The sequence below is a fragment of the Glycine soja genome, chromosome 2, assembly GCF_004193775.1.
Source record: "Glycine soja cultivar W05 chromosome 2, ASM419377v2, whole genome shotgun sequence".
Lineage (NCBI taxonomy): Eukaryota > Viridiplantae > Streptophyta > Magnoliopsida > Fabales > Fabaceae > Glycine > Glycine soja.
In genome coordinates, this window is record NC_041003.1 from 1807941 (window position 1) to 1829395 (window position 21455).

Genomic DNA, 21455 nt, shown 5'->3' on the forward strand with positions numbered 1-21455 from the left:
TTATAACACATATAATCACTTCTCTTTTTTTTTTTTTCCAAAGAATCTCCACCGAAAATAATAGATTTGAATTTGAGACTTTTAATTACATCGATTTATGTGTTTGGTAATAAATTAAAGAATATAACCGCTTATATGTGTCTTTAAGTTCGTTTAAAAATGAATGAATAAAATATAGAATAAAATCTTTATTAAAAAAAATAGTACTAAAACAATTTCTCACCTCTTCAGCTCGGGTACTCCATTTAGAAGGGTCTAACTACCTCACAAAAATTACCCCCTCCTTGTAAATGTTTCAACAATCACTGCACATTAAACTTTCTTATGTATTGTCGAGTTGAAGTTTTATTACCAAGATAAAGAAAAAACTAACACGAAGACTTTGCCTCAATTGGAAAACTATGGGAGTTAATTAGATTCCCTTTGCAGAGTTAGAAGACGTTATATATTACACACAAACAAATCAAAATCATAGATTATGGCTTATATTTGGACAGCAATGAAAGATACATGCAGAAGAACATCCAAGAATCTATACAGTTGTCTTCTATTGCTGCTTCATGCAATTAATAGAGAATATCTTTGATACTTTTCAGACAATTAAATTGGTGCAGAACAAGTTGATATATATGCTATTGCTGCTTCATGCTTTCGGCACTGCATGGGGCAATACATGACAGCAATATATAATATTATAGGGGATACATTATACATATCATGAATTGTGAATGGGAGAAAGAAAAAATGAACAAGTTGATATATATATATATGCTATTCACCCAATCTCATAAGGTTATACTTTTATGAGAATATTAAATTAAAAGGATTAATTGTAATATTCGAAATCTTAAAAAGACCTCCCCAGTATATAATTAATTTTGTTACATACAAATAAAACAAAAGTGAATTTCTTTAAAGCCTTTTAGTATAAAATATTTTTTTGCCAAGTGTTGAGTATTAATTTAAAAAATATTAATTCAAGTACAAGCGCGAATCTTAAATTAAGTTCATTTTATGAGAAACGATTTCAACTCTTTAATAATTATAGATTGAATTTTTGGTCGAGATAATTAATGTGACATGTTTATTAATTGTTGGATGGGAATGATCTATATCGCTTCATTTGAGGCAGTTATCTCCTTTTTTATTTTGCACATCCATGCATCTAAAAAAACATTTTGTGGATTTAAGAGATTAAAAAATATAAATTTTAATTGAGGATTAAAAATATAAAAATTTAAATTTTAGAGACTAAAAACACATTTAAATTGTCAAATTAATATATTAAAAAATCTTAAATAAAAAAAAAATCAAGAACTATAGAAATAGGTCAATCAGTATGTCAGGGGCTTACAACTTAGTTAGCCTAAAGCTTAGTCTAATTTGATCTATTTATTAAAAATATCAGATTTAGTCTTTTTAAGAAGCTTTTTTTAAAGTAAAAAGTTGAAGCTTCAGGTTTTAAAAATAAAGCCTATTAGGCTGGCCAACATTTTCAATCATGTTTTTTTTCTGTTGTTAGTAGGAACTATAGGTTAAATTTAAACTTAATATAAAATAAAAATATTAAATAACAAAAGAAAAATAAGCAACAATACAATATATCACTTTTTATTTTGAACTCAATATAATATATCACTTAACTATAGTTTTTGTTGGCTCAAATGCCTTACATATTAACCTAACCTTAAGACTTTTATTAGAACTCACCACTCAGGTCATAAATCAATAATATATGAAAATAAAATTAAAAATATCTTTCTAATATCATCCCATTTGAAATCTCTTTAGATACCCAATGAAAGAAAATAAATTTCAACCTATTCACCATGCTTCAAAATCAACCTCTTGAGCTCAAGTAAACCTATTTAACTCACCTAAATTGATTAGGTTGTTGTATGCTTAAACCCATCAATTCACATAACCCAATTGAATTCAACCTACTAATTTGACATGTCAATGTCGAGTTGGGTTGACTTGTCTTATTGATATTTTTTTAAAAATTTAAAATTAAAATATTTGAATGTTTTATTATATTACTAGCATAATTTATTTATATTTTTATGGTTGAAATATATAATAATGATTTATTTATTTATTTATTTGATGAGTTAACTCTCATGAATTATATCTTTTTATTATTTAATCTTTTTACAATTTTTGACGGATCAACCTAGCTAACCTAATCCATTAAAAAATAATTCTTAAATATGTGCTCAAGATAATTATTTAAATTTTGTATACAGAGGGTCAGTTTGATCACCCAAATGCACATATACAACTCCCTAGTTAATTATATATTGAGTCCTGACTTTTAATATCCGAATATATAAATATTTCCTTAACATCTTTTTATCTTTTTCTTCTTAACATATTAATTACTACGTCTTTAATGGTAACTTGTGCCTTACACAAGTGGAATTTAATATTAATAATATATATTAAAATTTGTCTACTTATATTCTTATAATATTTTTTTGTTTTCTTTTGTAATTTTTTAGACTTATATCTTCTCTAAGTGGGTATAACAGTACTATAATTTGAGTCATCAACACAGAATAAGCCGTAAAAAGGTGCGAATTAATATTACACTGCCATTTCTCTTTTCAACTAAAATGGATAGATGTAGCAAAAAATTTAGATTTATATGGATGAATTTCTACCAATTTAGCCATGGATTTTTTTTTTTGTTTCTTTTATGATACTCCATCATGGCTTTTTATTTTATTTTGAGGATGAAAATATTAATGACTATATATCCTGTTTAGTGATTTTGTGTCATCTACAAAATTTAGTTAATTCTTAATTGAAGCTTCCCAAGTTCTCAAAGTTGGCCTCTCCTGATTAATCATTGACTTAAAAAATATTCGTGATCTCTATCTAGTAAAAATGATATTATTTCGTAATTCAAAATTTATAGTATATTATAATGGTATAACTAATTACTTACCTCTCTTAATTTCCATTTTTTGAATGTACAGAATGTCCAAATATTTTATTTCCTTTTATTTTATTTTATGCAAGACTATTTACCAAGGCATAGCTTAAGGAGATGCACCCTTGATTCATTCGTTTACTCACGAAAAGAGCCAAATCAGAGTTGCATGGACACAAAACATGCAACATAACATTAGCAACTCAAAGTCAATGAGGAGAGATCACATAACATTAGCAAAACTCGTATCAGATGGCTTCTACAGAGAAGCACTCTCCCTCTTCTCCCACCTCCATTCTTGTTCTTCCCACACCCTTCACTCTTTCACCTTCCCCACTCTCTTCAAAGCATGCACCAACCTCCGTTCCCCTTCCCACACCCAAACCCTCCATGCCCATCTCCTCAAAACCGGTTTCCATTCCGACCCTTATGCTTCCTCCGCCCTCACTGCCGCCTACGCCGCCAACCCTCGCCATTTCCTCGACGCACTCAAGGCGTTCGACGAAATGCCCCAACCAAACGTCGCATCTCTAAATGCTGCACTTTCTGGCTTCTCGCGAAACGGGCGTCGCGGAGAAGCTCTCCGGGTGTTCCGGCGAGCTGGGTTGGGCCCCTTGAGGCCCAACTCGGTCACTATTGCGTGCATGCTCGGCGTTCCTCGTGTGGGTGCCAACCACGTTGAGATGATGCATTGCTGCGCGGTGAAGTTAGGGGTTGAATTTGATGCCTATGTTGCCACCTCGCTTGTAACTGCGTATTGTAAGTGTGGAGAGGTGGTTTCGGCTTCTAAGGTGTTTGAGGAGTTGCCTGTTAAGAGTGTGGTGAGTTACAACGCTTTCGTTTCGGGTTTGTTGCAGAATGGGGTTCCTCGTTTGGTGTTGGATGTGTTTAAGGAGATGATGAGGGGGGAGGAGTGTGTGGAGTGCAAACTCAATTCAGTGACGTTGGTGTCTGTTCTTTCTGCGTGTGGTAGTCTACAAAGTATTCGTTTTGGGAGGCAGGTTCATGGGGTTGTTGTGAAACTTGAAGCAGGTGATGGGGTTATGGTGATGACTGCACTTGTAGATATGTATTCAAAGTGTGGTTTTTGGCGTTCTGCTTTTGAGGTTTTCACAGGGGTGGAAGGGAATAGGAGAAATTTGATCACTTGGAATTCCATGATTGCGGGAATGATGTTAAATAAAGAGAGTGAGAGAGCTGTTGATATGTTTCAAAGGCTGGAATCTGAAGGGTTGAAGCCTGATTCAGCTACTTGGAATTCCATGATCAGTGGGTTTGCACAACTAGGGGAGTGTGGGGAAGCTTTTAAGTACTTTGGGCAAATGCAGTCTGTTGGTGTGGCTCCATGTTTGAAAATTGTTACTAGCCTTTTGTCAGCATGTGCAGATTCATCTATGTTACAGCATGGAAAAGAGATACATGGGTTATCTTTAAGAACTGATATCAATAGGGATGATTTTTTGGTAACTGCTCTGGTTGATATGTACATGAAATGTGGGCTTGCTTCTTGGGCACGAGGAGTTTTTGATCAGTATGATGCAAAACCAGATGATCCGGCATTTTGGAATGCAATGATTGGTGGGTATGGAAGAAATGGAGACTATGAGTCTGCCTTTGAAATCTTTGATGAAATGCTGGAAGAAATGGTTCGACCAAACAGTGCAACATTTGTCAGTGTTTTATCTGCTTGCAGCCACACGGGTCAGGTTGATAGAGGGTTGCATTTTTTCAGAATGATGAGAATAGAGTATGGCTTGCAGCCAAAGCCTGAGCATTTTGGTTGCATAGTTGATCTTTTAGGTCGGTCTGGTCGATTGAGTGAAGCTCAAGACCTGATGGAGGAATTAGCAGAGCCTCCTGCATCTGTTTTTGCTTCTTTGCTTGGTGCTTGTAGGTGTTACCTAGATTCCAATCTTGGGGAAGAAATGGCCAAGAAGCTTCTAGATGTAGAACCAGAAAACCCTGCTCCTCTGGTGGTATTGTCTAACATATATGCTGGACTGGGAAGATGGAAGGAAGTAGAAAGAATAAGAGGGGTGATCACGGATAAGGGACTGGACAAACTCTCTGGCTTTAGCATGATAGAACTTGCATGAAAAATACTTAAACAGTAAAAATTAAAATAAAATGTTTTCTCAGATAACATAAGAGTTTGTTACGTTTGGAATGTTTCATCTATTTAAACTTCCATAAAATCACTGATTCAACATCTCTTTCACCGCAAATCCATAGTAATCGTCAAAATTGTAAGGAGGTTCGGTGACAAAACAAGAGATCACATCTCTCAGTGTAATGACTCCAACTACTTCATCCTGCCCATCTACTACATAAATCCTGTGAATAGACTGAGAAGCAAGAGTATGGATCACACCCTGCAGTGTTGAGTCAGGCTTGCATGTTATGGATTGGGTAACTTTTCCAGTTTGAAGGGATGACGAGACAATTTTGTTCATGAAATTCATCACAGTCAACTTCCTGAAAGTCAAAATAGAGGAGCAGTAAAGGAGAACATTTCAGTTAAGCAATTAGTTCAGTTACATGTTACAAGCTTCTGTAATGACCAGAGGTGCACTTATTGTTTGTTTTCCTCAATTTTAAAAATGAAAATCACCTCATACAGACACACTCATGCCCTTTTATATTAAGTAGATAATCATATAGCCCTGGTTGATTATATTCTATTTAAATTTGTCATAATTTGTTTGGTTATCTTCTATTTTGTTTTTACTGAAAACTATCTTGTATTTTTGAGTTTCCCTCATAACCAGTTTTATATGCTTCTCGTCTTCTCCCAAAGTGAATTTTATTGTTGAAACTGTAAAATACATTTTCATCTGATTTTGGAGTTGTTAGAGAGTGGCATATATGTCTTACTAATTGTTGTCAAAGAAGTATCCCATGCAGATTCAAGATTTTTTACTTCGTCTTACCTAAAATTGGTGAAAAGCTCAGGCCTTAGAAGTAAGTGTCTGATGTCTCGTATGCTCAAGTTTCCAACAATTCTCTTCTTTGGCCCCTCTACTATAGGAAGACCACCAATTTTATTATCCCTCATCTGCTTGAAAGCTTCAAGAATCAATTCATTGCTCTGGATGCTAATAACCTGGACAGGAAGAAAAATGAAGATTTTAAAACCTTTAAGCAAAGGGAAGCTTAAAATTTAAAACACCAATCCTTGCCTCATCAGTAGACATAAATGGAAGTCCCAGATCAGCTATACGCTTTTCCGCAATGCAGTCAAACCAATCTCTTCCTTTGCATCCCTCGAGACCTTGGACAACTGCTGATTGAGTAATGAAGTTTACAATGTCAGGCTTACCTGTTTCTATCACAGGTACATTCCTCAGCCTGTACTTTGAGAGAAGCAGCAGGACAGTCAACATAGCACTATTTCTTGCAACTGGAACAAAAGGAGCCCATCGGTATGATTTAATTATTGATCGCACCTGAAACCAAAAATCAACATAAATGTATCTTTTTCTTTCCAATGTGGAGGTAAGGAAAGAATTTTGCTGACCTATAATTAGCTCAATAATGTAAAAATAAATAAAAAAATTCCCAAATGGATTATGCAAGAATACATCCACCATTTTTCTGTGAAATGGATATGATTGACTACAAACACAACAAAAGCCAAATAAATAGCTAACTAGCCTAGCTCTGCTGGCACTGGCCTCCTCTATTAGTGAGATATCCTAACTTAAAAATATTTCTTCCCAACCCATCAATACCAAGAGAGAAAATGCTTACATAAGCATAAAAGCCAAGAATATGCAGTTCCAGAATCTCTGGCATTATCATGCTTACCGTTGTTGACTTGAAGGGTTCTTCTTCCAGTATTATTTTGTAAAAGTCCTCTCCTAGGTTATCAGCTGCTTGAGGTGCATCTTTAGCCACCACTCTATCTGCAGCAATGCCACCTGCCAGTGCAGCACCTGCTGCAGCAGCGGTTAGCCCAGCAATTGCTGCAGGACCTGTCACTCCCAATGCTAGCGCTCCCATAGCACCAGCGGCTCCTGCACCAACTCCAGCAGCTGTTGCTGTACCTACCAATAGTGCTTTGTGTGCAAGTTCTGCACCCTCCAGCACCCAGAGAATGATTGCTGAATAATCTATGATGCCAAGGTACCTTCTTCTCCAATCTGAACTATTAGCTGCTTCTGGGTCTTTAACTGGAGCTGATAAAATGTTGCTTTCAGATAGAATCTTAACTGCTTCACCAATGGGCGTGTCTGCTAGAATTTCAATCACTACCAAAGTATTTTACATGTTAGTGTTTTTGGCCATGAAGGTATTAAATGCATAAGGTAACAGTGATGGAATGAATGCTTTTTAATGGTTAGCCCCTCCTTACCTTTTCCACTAGGAACTGCTGGAAAAGAAGAAACAGGAATCTTTGCAAATGCATCTGTCAAGGTCTCCTGCAGAGACAGTGGTAGCTTCTTTCTGGATTGTATGGTTTCGAAATAGGTATCACACTTTGGAAGTGTGGTGCTGGTTCTGTACTCTTGTTCTTGCGCCATATCTGGAACTAAAGACATGTATTGCTATTAATTAATGTTTCGATAATTTTCTTGAAATTACAGAATTGTAGACGTAGAAATATCTAGACCCTCAGCATGGTTTACATAAAAAATAAAGCTATCACTTTCTGGTGTCAAAAGTTAGCAGGAATCATGGGATGTTATCACATTTTTAAACAGCTTTTGCAACCACACCCAACACAATGCTTTTGAACTGTTAAGATGAACAGATTCTGTTGTCATTTTGGTTCATTCATCTCTCTCATCTTAATCACCCCCTGGATTTTGTTTCTCCCGAATATGAAAATGAATGACAAGTGACTGGAAATCCTAGATGGCTTAATAGTATGGTTTCATGTGGCAATTCTATGTATTACATTTTCTTTGGTTGGAAGTTATACTCATATTGGAAAGTGACTTGGTATGATACCCCTGCAAGATTCAACAATGTAACTCTTCGATCTATTTATCGTCTGGAAGAACTAGTAATCATAATTACTCATCTCCTATATCATATAGAACACTAGGCCATAATTGGCATTTCCACCTAATATGATGTTTGATTGGAATGGCTAAATCAAAATAATTCGTGTATCATAACGGATGAATTTGAATTACAATATTTGGTTGAGAAATTGTTTATTATAGGATGCATAAAAATGAAACCGATTTTGATTTGAAATCATGAAACTATATATGGAAAGATAAATAAATGTAGATTGAACAACAGATTTTGATTTGAAATCATGAAACCAGGAAAAGATAAATAAATGTAGACAGAGTGAACTTACTGCTTGAAATGCTTCTAGTGCATGAATAACAGAATTTGATTTGGAACCATGACACTATATATGGAAAGATAAATAAATGTAGATTGAACAACAGATTTTGATTTGAAATCATGAAACCATAGATTGAACTTAGTGCTTGAAATGGTTATAATGCATGAATAACAGAATTTGATTTGGAACCATGAAACTGTATATGAAAAGATAAATAAATGGAGATAGATTGAACATGACGTACCTGTCAGTATGTGAATGAATGCCAACAGATTCAGACCCTTGTTGGAGTTTTAATTCTGTGGTCTATTGGAAAAGCAGTTATGTGTGGTTTTTTTGAATGACTGCTGGGGGTTGCTAGCAATGCCAAGTGTTGTTATATTACATGTGTCAGTGGCTGATTGAACCATTTGTTAACTGCTAATTGTTTTTCATCCCTTTAGATGATCACTCTCACCCGCTATTGGAAAACAGATTCAGACACTCTTACCTCTGGATTTTGTCATCAACAAACGTCTCCAGCAAAACTTAGCAGGCCCAAAATTCACCCGTAAGCCAATGGCTCATGGACGGAACCAGTGCACCAACTACGTGGGTGTTTTCTAGTTTTTCATTTCATAATTGATTTTTTATATTAACTATTTTTTTTTAAAGTGGAGATGTATTAATATTAATTAATTAGATAAAAAGATATTAAAAAAAATAGAATCTCAATATTTTTTAAGATGACACTGAAAAGTTATATAAACTATTACCAAATTTAATATCTCTGTCTAAATTAAATAACTTACGTTATGTAGTGTAGTTTTTGTGTTTTGCTTTTCTTTTCCTTCATGAACAAAAAAAAAAACTTCGTAATTCTTACATGAAGCCATTAAAATTTAAAGCTATCTTATGCATAGAATTAGAGGCAGTTAACTAAAGGTAGTTTGATCCTATTTCATTATAAGCAGTTTGTCATCTTCTCACCATTCCGAAATGCTTACCATGTTTGTTTTTCTTTCACATTTTGCTCACTTGTTACCGTAATTAACGTCGAGTCTCGCTAGAAGCTGCATGCTAGAGTAGAGACTCCCCCTCAAACCTCAAGGGAACTTTATCAAGCCAAATTGCATGGGCAATGATTGCTTTATATATATATATATATATATATATATATATATATATATAAAATCCCATCCATATATACCTCAACAACAATAATAAATAAATGTTATCTACAAAATAACAACTTCATTATACAAAGGGAAATAGTAAATAGTATTACACCGTGCTATAATCTCAATGGAAATTTGGCAATTGTGAATCAAACAACCTTGAAAACTGCTGATCAATGCCCTTCAATATTCGTTTCGATGCAATTTTAGCTTTCTTATTTTTTAAAATTTATTATTTTAATCTTCTTATTTTTAAATAGAGATATTTAATTTTTCTATTTTTTAAAATCTACAATTTTAATTATTTTATTTCAAAATAGAGTATTTAGTATCTTACTTTTTATAAAATCTTTAATTTTAGTCATTCGCTAAACTGGAAACCTTGATTGTTAAGATATTAATTGATCATAACATAAATTAAATAAATAATCTTGTGTCATGTTACTAAATTGGGATCACACCTGATTGACTTTTTTTTATCAATTAACACTTTTTAAAATTGATGGAAGGATCAAAACTATAAATTTTATAAAACTGGAGGATTAAATATCTTTATTTTAAAATAAAAAACTAAAATTATGGATTTTAAAAATATAAAAATTACATGTCTTTATTTTAAAATAAGAAAATCAAAATTATAGATTTTAAAAAATAAAAAAACTAAAATTACATTGAGTCATTCCTTTCTATTTGCCAAAACAAAACCTGGAAAACCATAGATGTAACTTTCATGGATGTCCTTTGTAGGTTATGTCAAGCTCCTTTTTCACCTCTTCGGTTCTCATTTAAAATTGAAATCAACTCTACCAACATCTTATACAAACAGACACATACACAATGCTTTAAGTTTTGTTTCACTTCCATTGCTCCGGTAGTGGTAGTGGAAATATACTTGAGTTTCCTATACTATTTTCACTGCGTAGCAGCTTTAAGTTCATCAGTTCTGCATTCTCAAGAACATGATTTTCTCTTAACCTACCACCACTAGCTTCATTGCCAACATATGCTGTGAGAGCAGTTGCTAGTGCTGATTGAAATTTTGGGTTGCTTGTGATTATTGCCTCAGTTGCAGCAACAATGGGATTAGGGAAAGAATGCTGAGAAATGGTACTATTGTTGCTCATGTAAATAGGTTGATGGAGATGCCCTAGAGAATGTGGTTGATTTTGATTTCCCGTGTTTAACATGTAATTACCACCATGGTGTCTATTTTGAGAAAGTGTTCCAGAGTTGAAGTAACCACTATAACTGTTCCAAGGTGATTGCGGCATGCTAGAATGCAGAGGAGAGAAACCTGAGGAAAAGTTAAGGTTTGTTGATGAGTATTTTGGCATGCAAGTGAAGCTTGAGTTTGAGGAAGAAGTTGGAGGTGTTGTAAGATCTAAAGTGATTGTGGGGTGAGAATTCAAGGTTGAAATGGATGAGTTGGGGAAGTAGAATTGTTGTGGTCTTGAAACTTGGTGTGTAGAGAAGTTTAGAGCATTATTAGGGTTGTAATAAGGAGCACTAGAGTTGATGATGGAGGATATAGCTGAATCAACTAATCCATGTTGTGAACTCAATGAGGGAGATTGGAGCATGGAAGCTGCAGCAGAAGTTGTGCAGGCCATTGCAGTGGCTGACATAGGAAGAGGGTGATTGTGAGTTCCTTCATAGGTGGTAATCAATATGGACATGTCTTCAGCACATCTTTGCACCTGAAAATTAATTAATTACAAGAAAATGATATTAATTAATAACATGTTTAGTAAAATTAGCTTATAAGCTATATAAGTTAAGAGCTGAAACCTTGTAAGCTAATTATAGTAACTTATATCAAACACACCAATTTTTGGATTCTAATTTCAGCTTAATTTGATGTCATAACATCAATAAAAAAGTTAAGAAAACCAGTACTATTCAAACCTGATAAATCTACCTTTACTTTTACTAACTAATCACTTGAATGCCCAAGTACAAAGTGCTAGAAGTTAAAAAGATTTGAAGTGTGATAGTGTAGTGAAGTTTAGAGGAAATAGAGTACCTTACTAGCTATTAGGCTTCCCATCCCATGGCACAATTAAATTAGCAACTCAATTTTTATTAATCTATCTAATCTAGTCCAATGTAATATATAAAATAGTGAAAATTGAGATACTACTTAAGAGAAACAAATTGAAAGAGTAAAGAAAATGAAAGAAATAAAATTAATTATTAAATACATGACTGCATGCATGCATCATATGTATCTAGACTAATTGTTAATTTTCATTGTTTTCTATATGCCCATCGAAAACAAAATTTATTGTTTTCTATTCTGCTATGTTTATTTATTATTCAAAACAAGTCATTAGAGGATTCATACCTGTTTTCTTACAGGACAAGATGGAGAAGCAGTGCATCGATAGTAAGCTCGGGGGCATGGATTTCCTTTGGCCATTTTCTGTCCATATTTTCTCCAATGGCACCCATCATTCATCTGTATAAAAATTGAATAAATCATGCAAGTTTTAATTTCAGTTTTTTTGTTTATAAATTAATTAAAAACAATATCGCAATATTATAAAAATGATAATAATCCGGTTGCAAGTTTTTTAGACTAACCTTGCATCTTGACACCTTCCTAACTTACGCTTTTATTTTCTCTTCCAATATTTGTTTTCTTTAGGATTGATTTCTTTGAATTTAATATTTCATTTAAACGTGTTCATGCAATAAAATCAATCCTAGCCATATATTGTCAAGAATAAGCAATATATCACTATCTTACATAACATCATTAATCAATAAACATGTTACTAACCGTTTGGGTATCACATCTGGCTCTAATAGAAACCCTAGTCTTCTTGGGCTGATCATGTTGAGAAACTTCACTTTTATCCACACTTTTCATTGTCTTCAAAACTTTACTGGGTGGCCACATCTCAGTTGGTTCCTCTTCCTTCCCTCTCTCACCAACAAAGCTACTTTCAGTGGTGGAATTATTTGCAGTCAATTCATCTTGATCTACAGGGTCCAAATTGATATCTAACCCAAGCACAAGTCTTTTATTATGCACATCCTCATCTTCTGTCTTTTCAATTCCATTTTTGTTTTTCAATATTTTCTCATCCTTGGTAGGCTTGCCTTTTGATATTGATATCCCAAGAGAAAGTGACACAAGTTCACTTTCTTCATTTTCCTCATCATGGCTAAACACACCTTTAGCATTTGTAGCATCTTCAGGTTTATCTTGTTGAAGAATCTCAAAGAATTCTAACATCTTGTTTTCTTCTCTAGCCTCTCCCATTGTTTCCCCTTTAGCTGATTCAAGATCTTGATTCTGCATGAAATAATGACAACACATATACAAGAGACAAATATTTATAATTAAGACTATATAGTATAATATTAGCAAGTGATTACTACTTTTTTATGTGATCAGATCGAGAGAGGAAAAGAGATGAAGGAATGAAAGGTAATTCGAGTATATAATAATTCCTGGGTGATGAGTGCAATTGAAAAATGAGATTTCTTATGAGATTTAAACACGTATGGTCAAAATGCAATTGATTACTTTATACTTTTGTGCATTGAAAAAAAAAAAAAACGGTTATCATGTTGGTGTAAGCGTGTGTGTATAGTATACTATGCATGCGTCTTTTACACTTCTGGGTTTTGGGTTGACTCCATAGCTACACTGTGCGTTGAAAGTGTTTATCTTGATTTAGGACTACTTAATTATCACATTAATTGTTTAATTAATTTGAGCCGGGTTAAGTAGGGCAACTAATAAAATCTTGTTCTGAGTTAACTTTTAACCTAATTATTATAATTATAATTAATTTTAGGAATTTAAATTTAACTTCATTATTTTAAGATAATATAAATCAATAACAAGTTTTTTTTATTTCATTAATAAATGTAATCCTTCTTATTAGTCCTCTAAAATTATAATATCATTGCACTAATTTGAAATTTTATAAGGAAATTAAATATAAAAGAAGTGTAATACAGTAATGTGAAACAAACATTACATACTGTACAAATATCATGCCTTTCGTGAACTCCAGTGTCGATGTGACCATCCCACCTATACCAAAAACATATAAAGACGACTTTTGACCAAATTATTCGTGTGTGCTAGTTTTTCAACATTTCTCCAGAAAATAGGGAGGAAAAGTAGAAGCATATATTCTAACATAATTTCAGCTTTAAGGTCTACAATATTCTAGTTCTAAATAAATTGTTTTTGTCTATCTAAAAACACGGTTAATTAATTCCATCCCTCCTCCCCCTTTGTTAGAAAAATCGGTTCCTCAGTGAAAAGGAGAAGCTGAAATATATTTTTTCCAATGGGAGAAAAGTAAGAATGTATATTTAATTGTAATAAATTTACTTTCTATTTTATTTTTTAATATTTTATGAAGTATTCAAATAAATTTATATAAAAGGCATTAGTGTTTTTTTATTTATTTAATAAGTAGAAATTAAGATGTGTAAGAACATATTATAAGAGAATATTCTAAATTATTAATTTTTTAAAAGATTAATTAAGTTTTTAGTCTTAATTTTTTTAAAAAAAATTAAGTTTTAGTCTCTAAAAAAAAATATTAACTAAACAAGGTTCCTTGAAGCTTTTTTGTGTCACGATTTTTAGTTCCTATGTTAAATGACGACCGGACAGGCTATGAAACTATCATTGTTGTATTTAAATTATTTAACTGGGAGTTCATTTTCTTATGACTTTTAACTGCCAGAATTTAATCACACATTATTTGCAGTGACTAAACTAGGTCACACAAGATAGATTGCATGATCAACATTAAAAAAGAAAGAATCAAGCAAAAGAGTCATCAACTCTAGAGACACGAAAACATATAACCAAAACCATTCTCATCATCACCATCAAAATAGTGAAGTTTAAAACTGGGCAAGATTTTCAGATCTGATCTTCCCACACAAAAAGGAACACCCTCACGCTCTCAGTATCCCTCTTTTAAATCTAATCTTCCTCCAAGGACTCCACCCTCAAACCCTCGCCTGTAGCTCAGATGTTATGAACGTGATATGTGTTTCTATTTTTTTTTTTTTTTTGTTGGTTCAAGTTGAAAACAAGTTTGATTTGGATGTTTCAGTTGTATAGTGTTTCAAGTTTATCGTCTTGTACGTTCAGAGGTTTCATTTTGGAAGAATACAAGTTTGAATGTGTTAGGGACCAGTTTTGGAGGTTTTTAATAGCAGGAAATAACTTTTAAAAGTAAACACTATTATGAGATATATTTTTTTAGTGATTTTTAGTCCTCAGAAAATAACTCCCATTAAATAATTAAAAATATAATATATGGCAGTTCTAGAGGCCATCATATCGCCATATAACAATACATTATAACGTTATAACGGTATTAAAAACTTCAAAAACCTTCATTCTAACATTTTATTTAAAGAATAAAACTTAAAATTTTAAGAAATTCAGAAAGTTAATTAATTGGGTAAAGAATTTTTTTCCCGTAAGATATAATAGGAGTTCAAGTACATTATCTCAGTGCAATTCTGGGCAACATTTGTAATAATAAGCCACGTACACGTGGTGTATTTTTGTAAAATATAAAAATAAAAAAAATGTGGCCGGTATATATATATATATATATATATATATATATATATATATATATATATATATATACTTTCCAACATATCTTCAATTATAAAATCATTAGTGAGACTAATCAATTAAAAGTAAGACTTACATATATATATATATATATATATATATATATATATATATATATATATATATTCTTATACATGTACTGTAATATAATATGTATTGAGCCAACCGCAACTTTTCTTATTTCTGTTGTCGACAATATGCATGCATACAACCATTGTTTGTCTGAACAATCATATTCTGCATTTCAATTGACTTTCATTCATATGATGAGTTGAATTGAGCACGGGCATAAAATAGAGACAGTTGGTGCTTTGTGTGGGGTTCTCCATATACTAGCTTCTGTTTATAGTATATTAATTTATGTAAGACACGATAATACAGTCTTTTAATTTCCCCAGCACACTTAATTCAAGTGGAATTTTTTCACTTAAAATTTTTAATTTTTTATTTGCTAGATCAAAATCTTCTTTTTTTTTCCGCTTAATTTTACTAATTAAAATATCACATTTCAATTGAAATAAAAATAAATTCATTTTTCTCTCCACGAACTTCAATCCTACCTCCTACAAAATCTTTCAAAATTCCTACCAAATTCTTAACCTTTAAACTTATAAAACGACTTTATATCCCAAATTAATCATAAATCTCAAATATTTAGATACGATAAAAATGAGAATTTGGGAGTTTCAAGTAGGAAAAAAAATAATAGAAGGACCAAATTTTTTTAACTTTAAAATTAAATATAGAGAAAATTAATTTGAAAAAAAGAAGCTTGAACGATCAAAATCATACATAGCCCAAACTAAAAGGACAACAAAATGCAATTAAGCTAATCAATTATTAAAGTAGTTACTTATCATTAAATACCTCTTTAAATATATAACTACTTTTGGTGTACTTGCATTTTTTTAATTTTTTTTTTATAATTTCCCCCAAAATATACTGATCTGACCATCGATCGGTTGCCCAAACGTCCAAACATAATTTTATCATATAGGATAATGTTCTTAGCGTGTGTTTAGTTTCCTATGGTCACAATACCAAAAAGTTGCCTATAGTTGCTTTAAAAAAAACTTAAATATGTTGTTGATTCATGATATATATTTTATTTTTATGTTTGATTTTTGATAAATTTTTATTTTGAATTGGCTCCTTGATATTTGAAAAGTTTTATTTTAGACTCTTGCTACAAGTTAGGTGATGACATGCCCATTAAATATTTGATAAGACGATTTGTGACGGCTCAAAAATTGACACTATTTGTTAAAAATCGCTAGGTATGGTAAAATTTCATTTTTCTTCATCTTCCAAAGTAGAAATGAAACAATTTTCAAATTTTCCATTTCTTTCTTCTTCTTCTTCTTCTTCTCTCTTGCCCGAATAACAAGTTGAAAAACGCAGTTTTAACTCCAGCATCATCTTCTTGTTCTTCTTGTGTTTGCCTTTCATTTTATAAATTGTAAAAATTTCACAACACAAATTTTTCACGCGTGACACATCACCAACCTCTCTCACTCTGCATCTCGAGCTACATATACATCCTCTCTCACTCTTATTCTTCCTCCTCACTAACCTCACCCGCCTCTACGTCACGATCCAATCCAAAAGAGACCCTTACATAATTCTCTGCTTCTTAATCCTCCTCGTTCAACCTTCTTCTTCTTTGACCCAACAACCCCCCAATTTAGACCTCGATAACATCTACTTCCTTTGCGACGCCCACGTTGTCTTTGTTGCCGCTGTCGACAATGGCGACTCCCATGTGCAACTCACACGCCCCACCCCTTCCTTCTCTAGCATCCTCCGCCATCGCGAGCCCCTGGCTTTCTCCGACCCCACATCCCTCTCCACGAAGTTCTCCTTCTTTGTCTCTGTGATGGCCACGGCCTCCTTGTCCTTGCCGCCAACGACAACGTCTCAAACTATGTTGGCATGGAGTTCGACACCTCCAAGGACGACAACGTTGGAAACCCGAACGCGAACCATGTCAGCATCATCAACATCCTCTCTCACTCTACATATGGTGGGGGAGACGTTGGAGGTGTTTAACGAAATGATTAAGAGAAGTTTATCATTTATTTTTTTACTTTAATTGATTCTGACGGTTTTTAACCGTCAAAAAATTTAAATTTGATTTTAGAACAAAAACAATTTTTGAGTCACCACAAATCGTGCTATCAAATATTTAATAGACATGTCATTACTTAACTAACGATCGAGATCTAAAACAGGATTTTTCAAATATCAAGAAGTCAATTCGAATGAAAAATTTATCAGAAATCAAACACAAAAATCGAGTATATATAATAAATAAAAACATATTTAAGTCAAAAAAATAAAGTTGCCTATATTCATTACATACATTAATTACGAGAAGAAAAAAAGCATAAAACCAAAAAAATCCTTGCGTTAACCTAAAAATATTTATTACTTAGTCTCTCTTTTTTTTTTTTACGTTATTACTTAGACTCTATTCTAATTCTAAAAATTAAAAACAAAACACACGCTAAAATGTTTAAGGTGAGTCGGTCTGCTTCCTCATTCATAGTAGGATTCAATCCAATACCTTGGCTACTATATAATTCACGCTGCAAAGTACATACAAACTAATTTTTCAATCTTCTAGAAGAACCTATTACCCATTATTGTAGCTCACAAAACATTTCATTAACACTATCTGAAGTATGAGATATTTGACTCAATAATGGGAAAAATGACTAATTCTCACCATGTGTAGAAACAAACAAATCATCCGAAAAACACATCAAGATATGCTTTTTGAATTTTGAGGTGATTTATTGATCAAATTCAATGGTCCTATGATAGAAATTAGGCTAATTAAAATCGACATACACGCACCATTAATTCCTAACTGTAAAGATCGTTCACTCCTGCAGCCACACGTGTGAATGAGTTATAAGTAAATTAAATTAACTACCTTACTTTGGAAAAAAAGTTGAAGCAGCTAATTATATACAGATACCCAGAAATGGAATACGAATGTGAAATAGATATATAATTTCAAAAAGCATCAAAGTTCTTTGGAAAGAAACACATTCAATAAAAGATTTTAGAGCAAAGAAAATCACACCTTCACATTGATCTCTTCATCACCATTAGAATCCAAGAAGTTATTATCTTCCATTACTAGTACCGTATATATATGATATCTCGGAGGAGAAGAGCAAAGTTTAGTTTCTATGGCGACAAATTTTCTCTACGAGCCTGGCTTCTTATATACTAAAGCTTTCAGATGTTGACTTAAATTAATTATATAAGCTGAGGTTCAAATAGAGAGTTTTTTTTTCCCAGAGAAATGTCAATAGCGACCATATAAACTTGAAGAACAAGAATTTTATATATATATATATATATATATATATATATATATATATATATATATATATATATATATATATTAGTTGGCTTTCTTGTAGATAAAAAAATAACATATTATAATTCTGGATTTCAACGTTCATGAGAGAGATTGGAGAAATATTTTATTATATAGAACTCATGCCACTTGAGGTAGGATTGAGGATTCATCTATTTGTCAAAGTTCACCGCATGCATTCAACATCCTTGACAATGATCACCAACTGTCAAATTTTATGAATTTAAGGTGAAATAATAAACAAGGACTTTTATACAAGGGGATTGGTAACATACTCATGCCTATATTTTAGTTGGAGTATATTAGTAATTTACTATCTGATACCAACACTTTAGGACACAAAAAACTTATATCTCTTTTGTTTTAGTTATATTGAAGTCATTTAAGACTTTTTTTAAAAAAAAAAATACTTTTTCTCTTTTCACCGTCCTCCCCACTCTAACTCATTCCTCTCTCATCTTTCTTCCTCCTTCTCTCACGTCTGGGTCGGCAATGCTCATTTTCACGTATATATATATATATATATATATAATTTCAATAACAAAAGTGAAAGTTATAGGATAAAAAATAAAACTTCATTTATAAGTCATACGATATTTATTCATTTGAAATTACGGGACTGTGTATCCTTGATCTTTAGTGTGACATACATTGTGTACTTTTCAGTCAATCTAGGGCCAAATAAGACCCAACACCCTACTACCGACTGAGACAGAGCCTAATGACATGAAGGGTATTAACGAATTGGAAAGGATTAACATCTTATCCTTGTTATCCTTCTGCAATATCTAATACATATCTTATCGTATTCAATTATATCTGTAGAATTCTATCATATCTCAATCATATTCTAGTTATGTCTTATCTATGATTAAGGTAATAATCATAAACTTTGGGAGCCTATATAAAGCACACAAGATGAGCAGAGAGTCAGAGAACACTAGATGTTCTAGGTAGGCTATACCTCTAATCCTAGATTGAGAAAACCTATATTCCTAAACAGTTATAAATTGCATCAGATAGGTGGATTCACACCTCTTACAATTAACGTAGTACACTGGTTCTTGGGGCATTAACAATTTGTTTAACTTTACACCGTTGCAAAGTATCATTTCTAATACATTTGTTAGGCGAATGATCAACCTTTCATTATATAATTATTATAGTTTATATAATAAGGAATCAAACTTTTGGAACTAAATAGATTTGACGTTGGAGAAATTCCTCAAGAATATATATTTTATAGAAATTAATCAAGGAGCAGGCAGGAGTAATTGACTCCTAACTAATGTGTGTGAATTGAAAAACAAATTAAAATTGTTACTAAATGATTGCTCAAGCATTAGTACATCATTCCAGCTAATGAAACATGAGAATACGAATATGTCCCTAATTTTCAAAGCCACTCCAACCTTTGAAGAGCCATTCCTGCTGCAGGCTAGCTGCATGGAAGAATTAAAGCATTCCAGCATTATAAGGATCGTTGCATACCTTAATTCTATGACCAACTTTAAGGGCCGGCAATGTGTATACGTGGATGTACATAATATACGTTAATTATTCACGGCTTATGAAGTTTCTCATTCCAATATTACTATTACTATAGTATTGATTATGCTTTTTTCTTTTAGGAGGGGGGAGTTGTTACTTGTTTTTCAAAGAACGGAATAAATCTTTGATATCAAAATATATTTACAACAAATCATAAATACTATTCAACTTTTTTTATTCATACAAATTAAAGATAGATACTAAAGATTTATAATAATTTATGTCATGTATTATGTTTAGTTAATTAAATTAGACTTTCTTCGTGTTAAAAAAAAAGAATATTCACATTGTATGTTTTTAAGATTTCTTATAAAGATTTATTATTATTTTCGATGAGGACAACTTCATAACAATATTATGGTTTAAAAAAAAATTACCATCTTAGTACACTACATAACTAATTGAAATAAACCCATTTGGTACTTAATTATGTTTAACAAGCTCCGTGTGCCTCTAAGAATATCTAATTTTTTGGTGCTGAGAATATCTAATAACTTTTGGTTCTTGAACCACATATATGATGTAGCCATATGTAACTCGAAAGGTAGCTGGCATATAGATGTACATAACCATTGTCTATAGGGGAAAATTAGTTTTGTCTGTAAGCAAAAAATTATTCAGGAGACAAACAAATTTTAGAAAACAGATCCAAATTTATTTTTGAAAACAATAAATAAACAAAACAACATGGATATATTAGTTTTGAAAACAATTTTCAAAAATCAATTATCAATTAATTAAATATGTTTTTTTTTTCAACTTCTGCAAATGATGCATGAGTCATCAAAGGAAGCAATTAATTACTTGTTATTTGGTCCAGGAAAGGAATGCTGATCAATGTGTGTGGCCTATATAGCAGTCGTCATCATGTTTGAAGATCCACTAAGTAATGCATGAAGCCGCATTACCTTGTCGCATAGATGTAATTAAAGGGCACCTGAAGTTTGAACTTTGAAGATGTCGGTCTTTTCACTGTAGTCAAGAAATTTTATCAGTTATATACATTTTATTTAATTTATTAGTAAAATTCATACGTATTAGATGCATACCACTACTACTATATAATATTTTTTATTTCCAAAATGACAAAACTTTGGGGGGTAAATTGATTGGAGACTTTGGCAGTTGGCATTAAACCAATCTCATGAGCAGACATTTTTTTTCTATTTTGTTTTGTTGAAAGCATTATGATTATGATTTATATATGAAGGATATTCTTATTTTTAACCGATCAAAAAGTCTCTGTAAAAAAAAAACCAAAAAGTCTATACAATTACGTATCAGAAATAAACCCAATTGTCTTAACCTTCTAGCTTTCCATGAAATAAAATAAGACAGTTTTATGAAATCATTATGTTTGCACACCTAACTAAAGGAAATTATTATTACTATTATTATATATAAAAATCGTATTTATTAAGGGTACATTAATTAGGTAAATTATTTTTGTAAAGAAAAGTCGCATTTGAGTGTGAATTCTT

The 21455-nt window shown here is 32.1% G+C and overlaps 3 protein-coding genes across 5 annotated transcripts; 1 reads left to right on the forward strand and 2 right to left on the reverse strand.

Moving 5' to 3' along the window:
• Positions 1–3052: 3052 nt before the first annotated feature.
• Positions 3053–5554, forward strand: LOC114379030 (pentatricopeptide repeat-containing protein At2g02750). Its single transcript, XM_028337590.1, has one exon. The coding sequence runs from the start codon at positions 3118–3120 to the stop codon at positions 5029–5031; it is 1914 nt and encodes a 637-aa protein (XP_028193391.1). The 5' UTR covers positions 3053–3117; the 3' UTR covers positions 5032–5554.
• Positions 5024–8548, reverse strand: LOC114379046 (SNF1-related protein kinase regulatory subunit gamma-1-like). 3 transcript variants are annotated; one of them, XM_028337612.1, is made up of 6 exons: positions 8485–8548; positions 7290–7466; positions 6743–7185; positions 6115–6381; positions 5866–6038; positions 5024–5410 (listed from the first exon to the last, which is right to left on the reverse strand). In XM_028337612.1, exons 2-6 carry the CDS (start codon positions 7456–7458, stop codon positions 5131–5133), a joined length of 1332 nt encoding a protein of 443 aa, XP_028193413.1. In that variant the 5' UTR covers positions 7459–7466; positions 8485–8548; the 3' UTR covers positions 5024–5130. The 3 variants fall into 3 exon arrangements, with proteins under 3 accessions (XP_028193413.1, XP_028193404.1, XP_028193406.1); XM_028337603.1 differs by lacking the exon at positions 8485–8548 and adding an exon at positions 8250–8419; XM_028337605.1 differs by lacking the exon at positions 8485–8548 and having other exon boundaries at positions 7290–7539.
• A 1507-nt stretch (positions 8549–10055) lies between these two features.
• Positions 10056–18224, reverse strand: LOC114379039 (probable WRKY transcription factor 61). Its single transcript, XM_028337596.1, has 4 exons — positions 18121–18224; positions 12180–12698; positions 11742–11855; positions 10056–11094 (listed from the first exon to the last, which is right to left on the reverse strand). The coding sequence occupies exons 1-4, from the start codon at positions 18172–18174 to the stop codon at positions 10252–10254; spliced, it is 1530 nt and encodes a 509-aa protein (XP_028193397.1). The 5' UTR covers positions 18175–18224; the 3' UTR covers positions 10056–10251.
• Positions 18225–21455: the final 3231 nt, after the last annotated feature.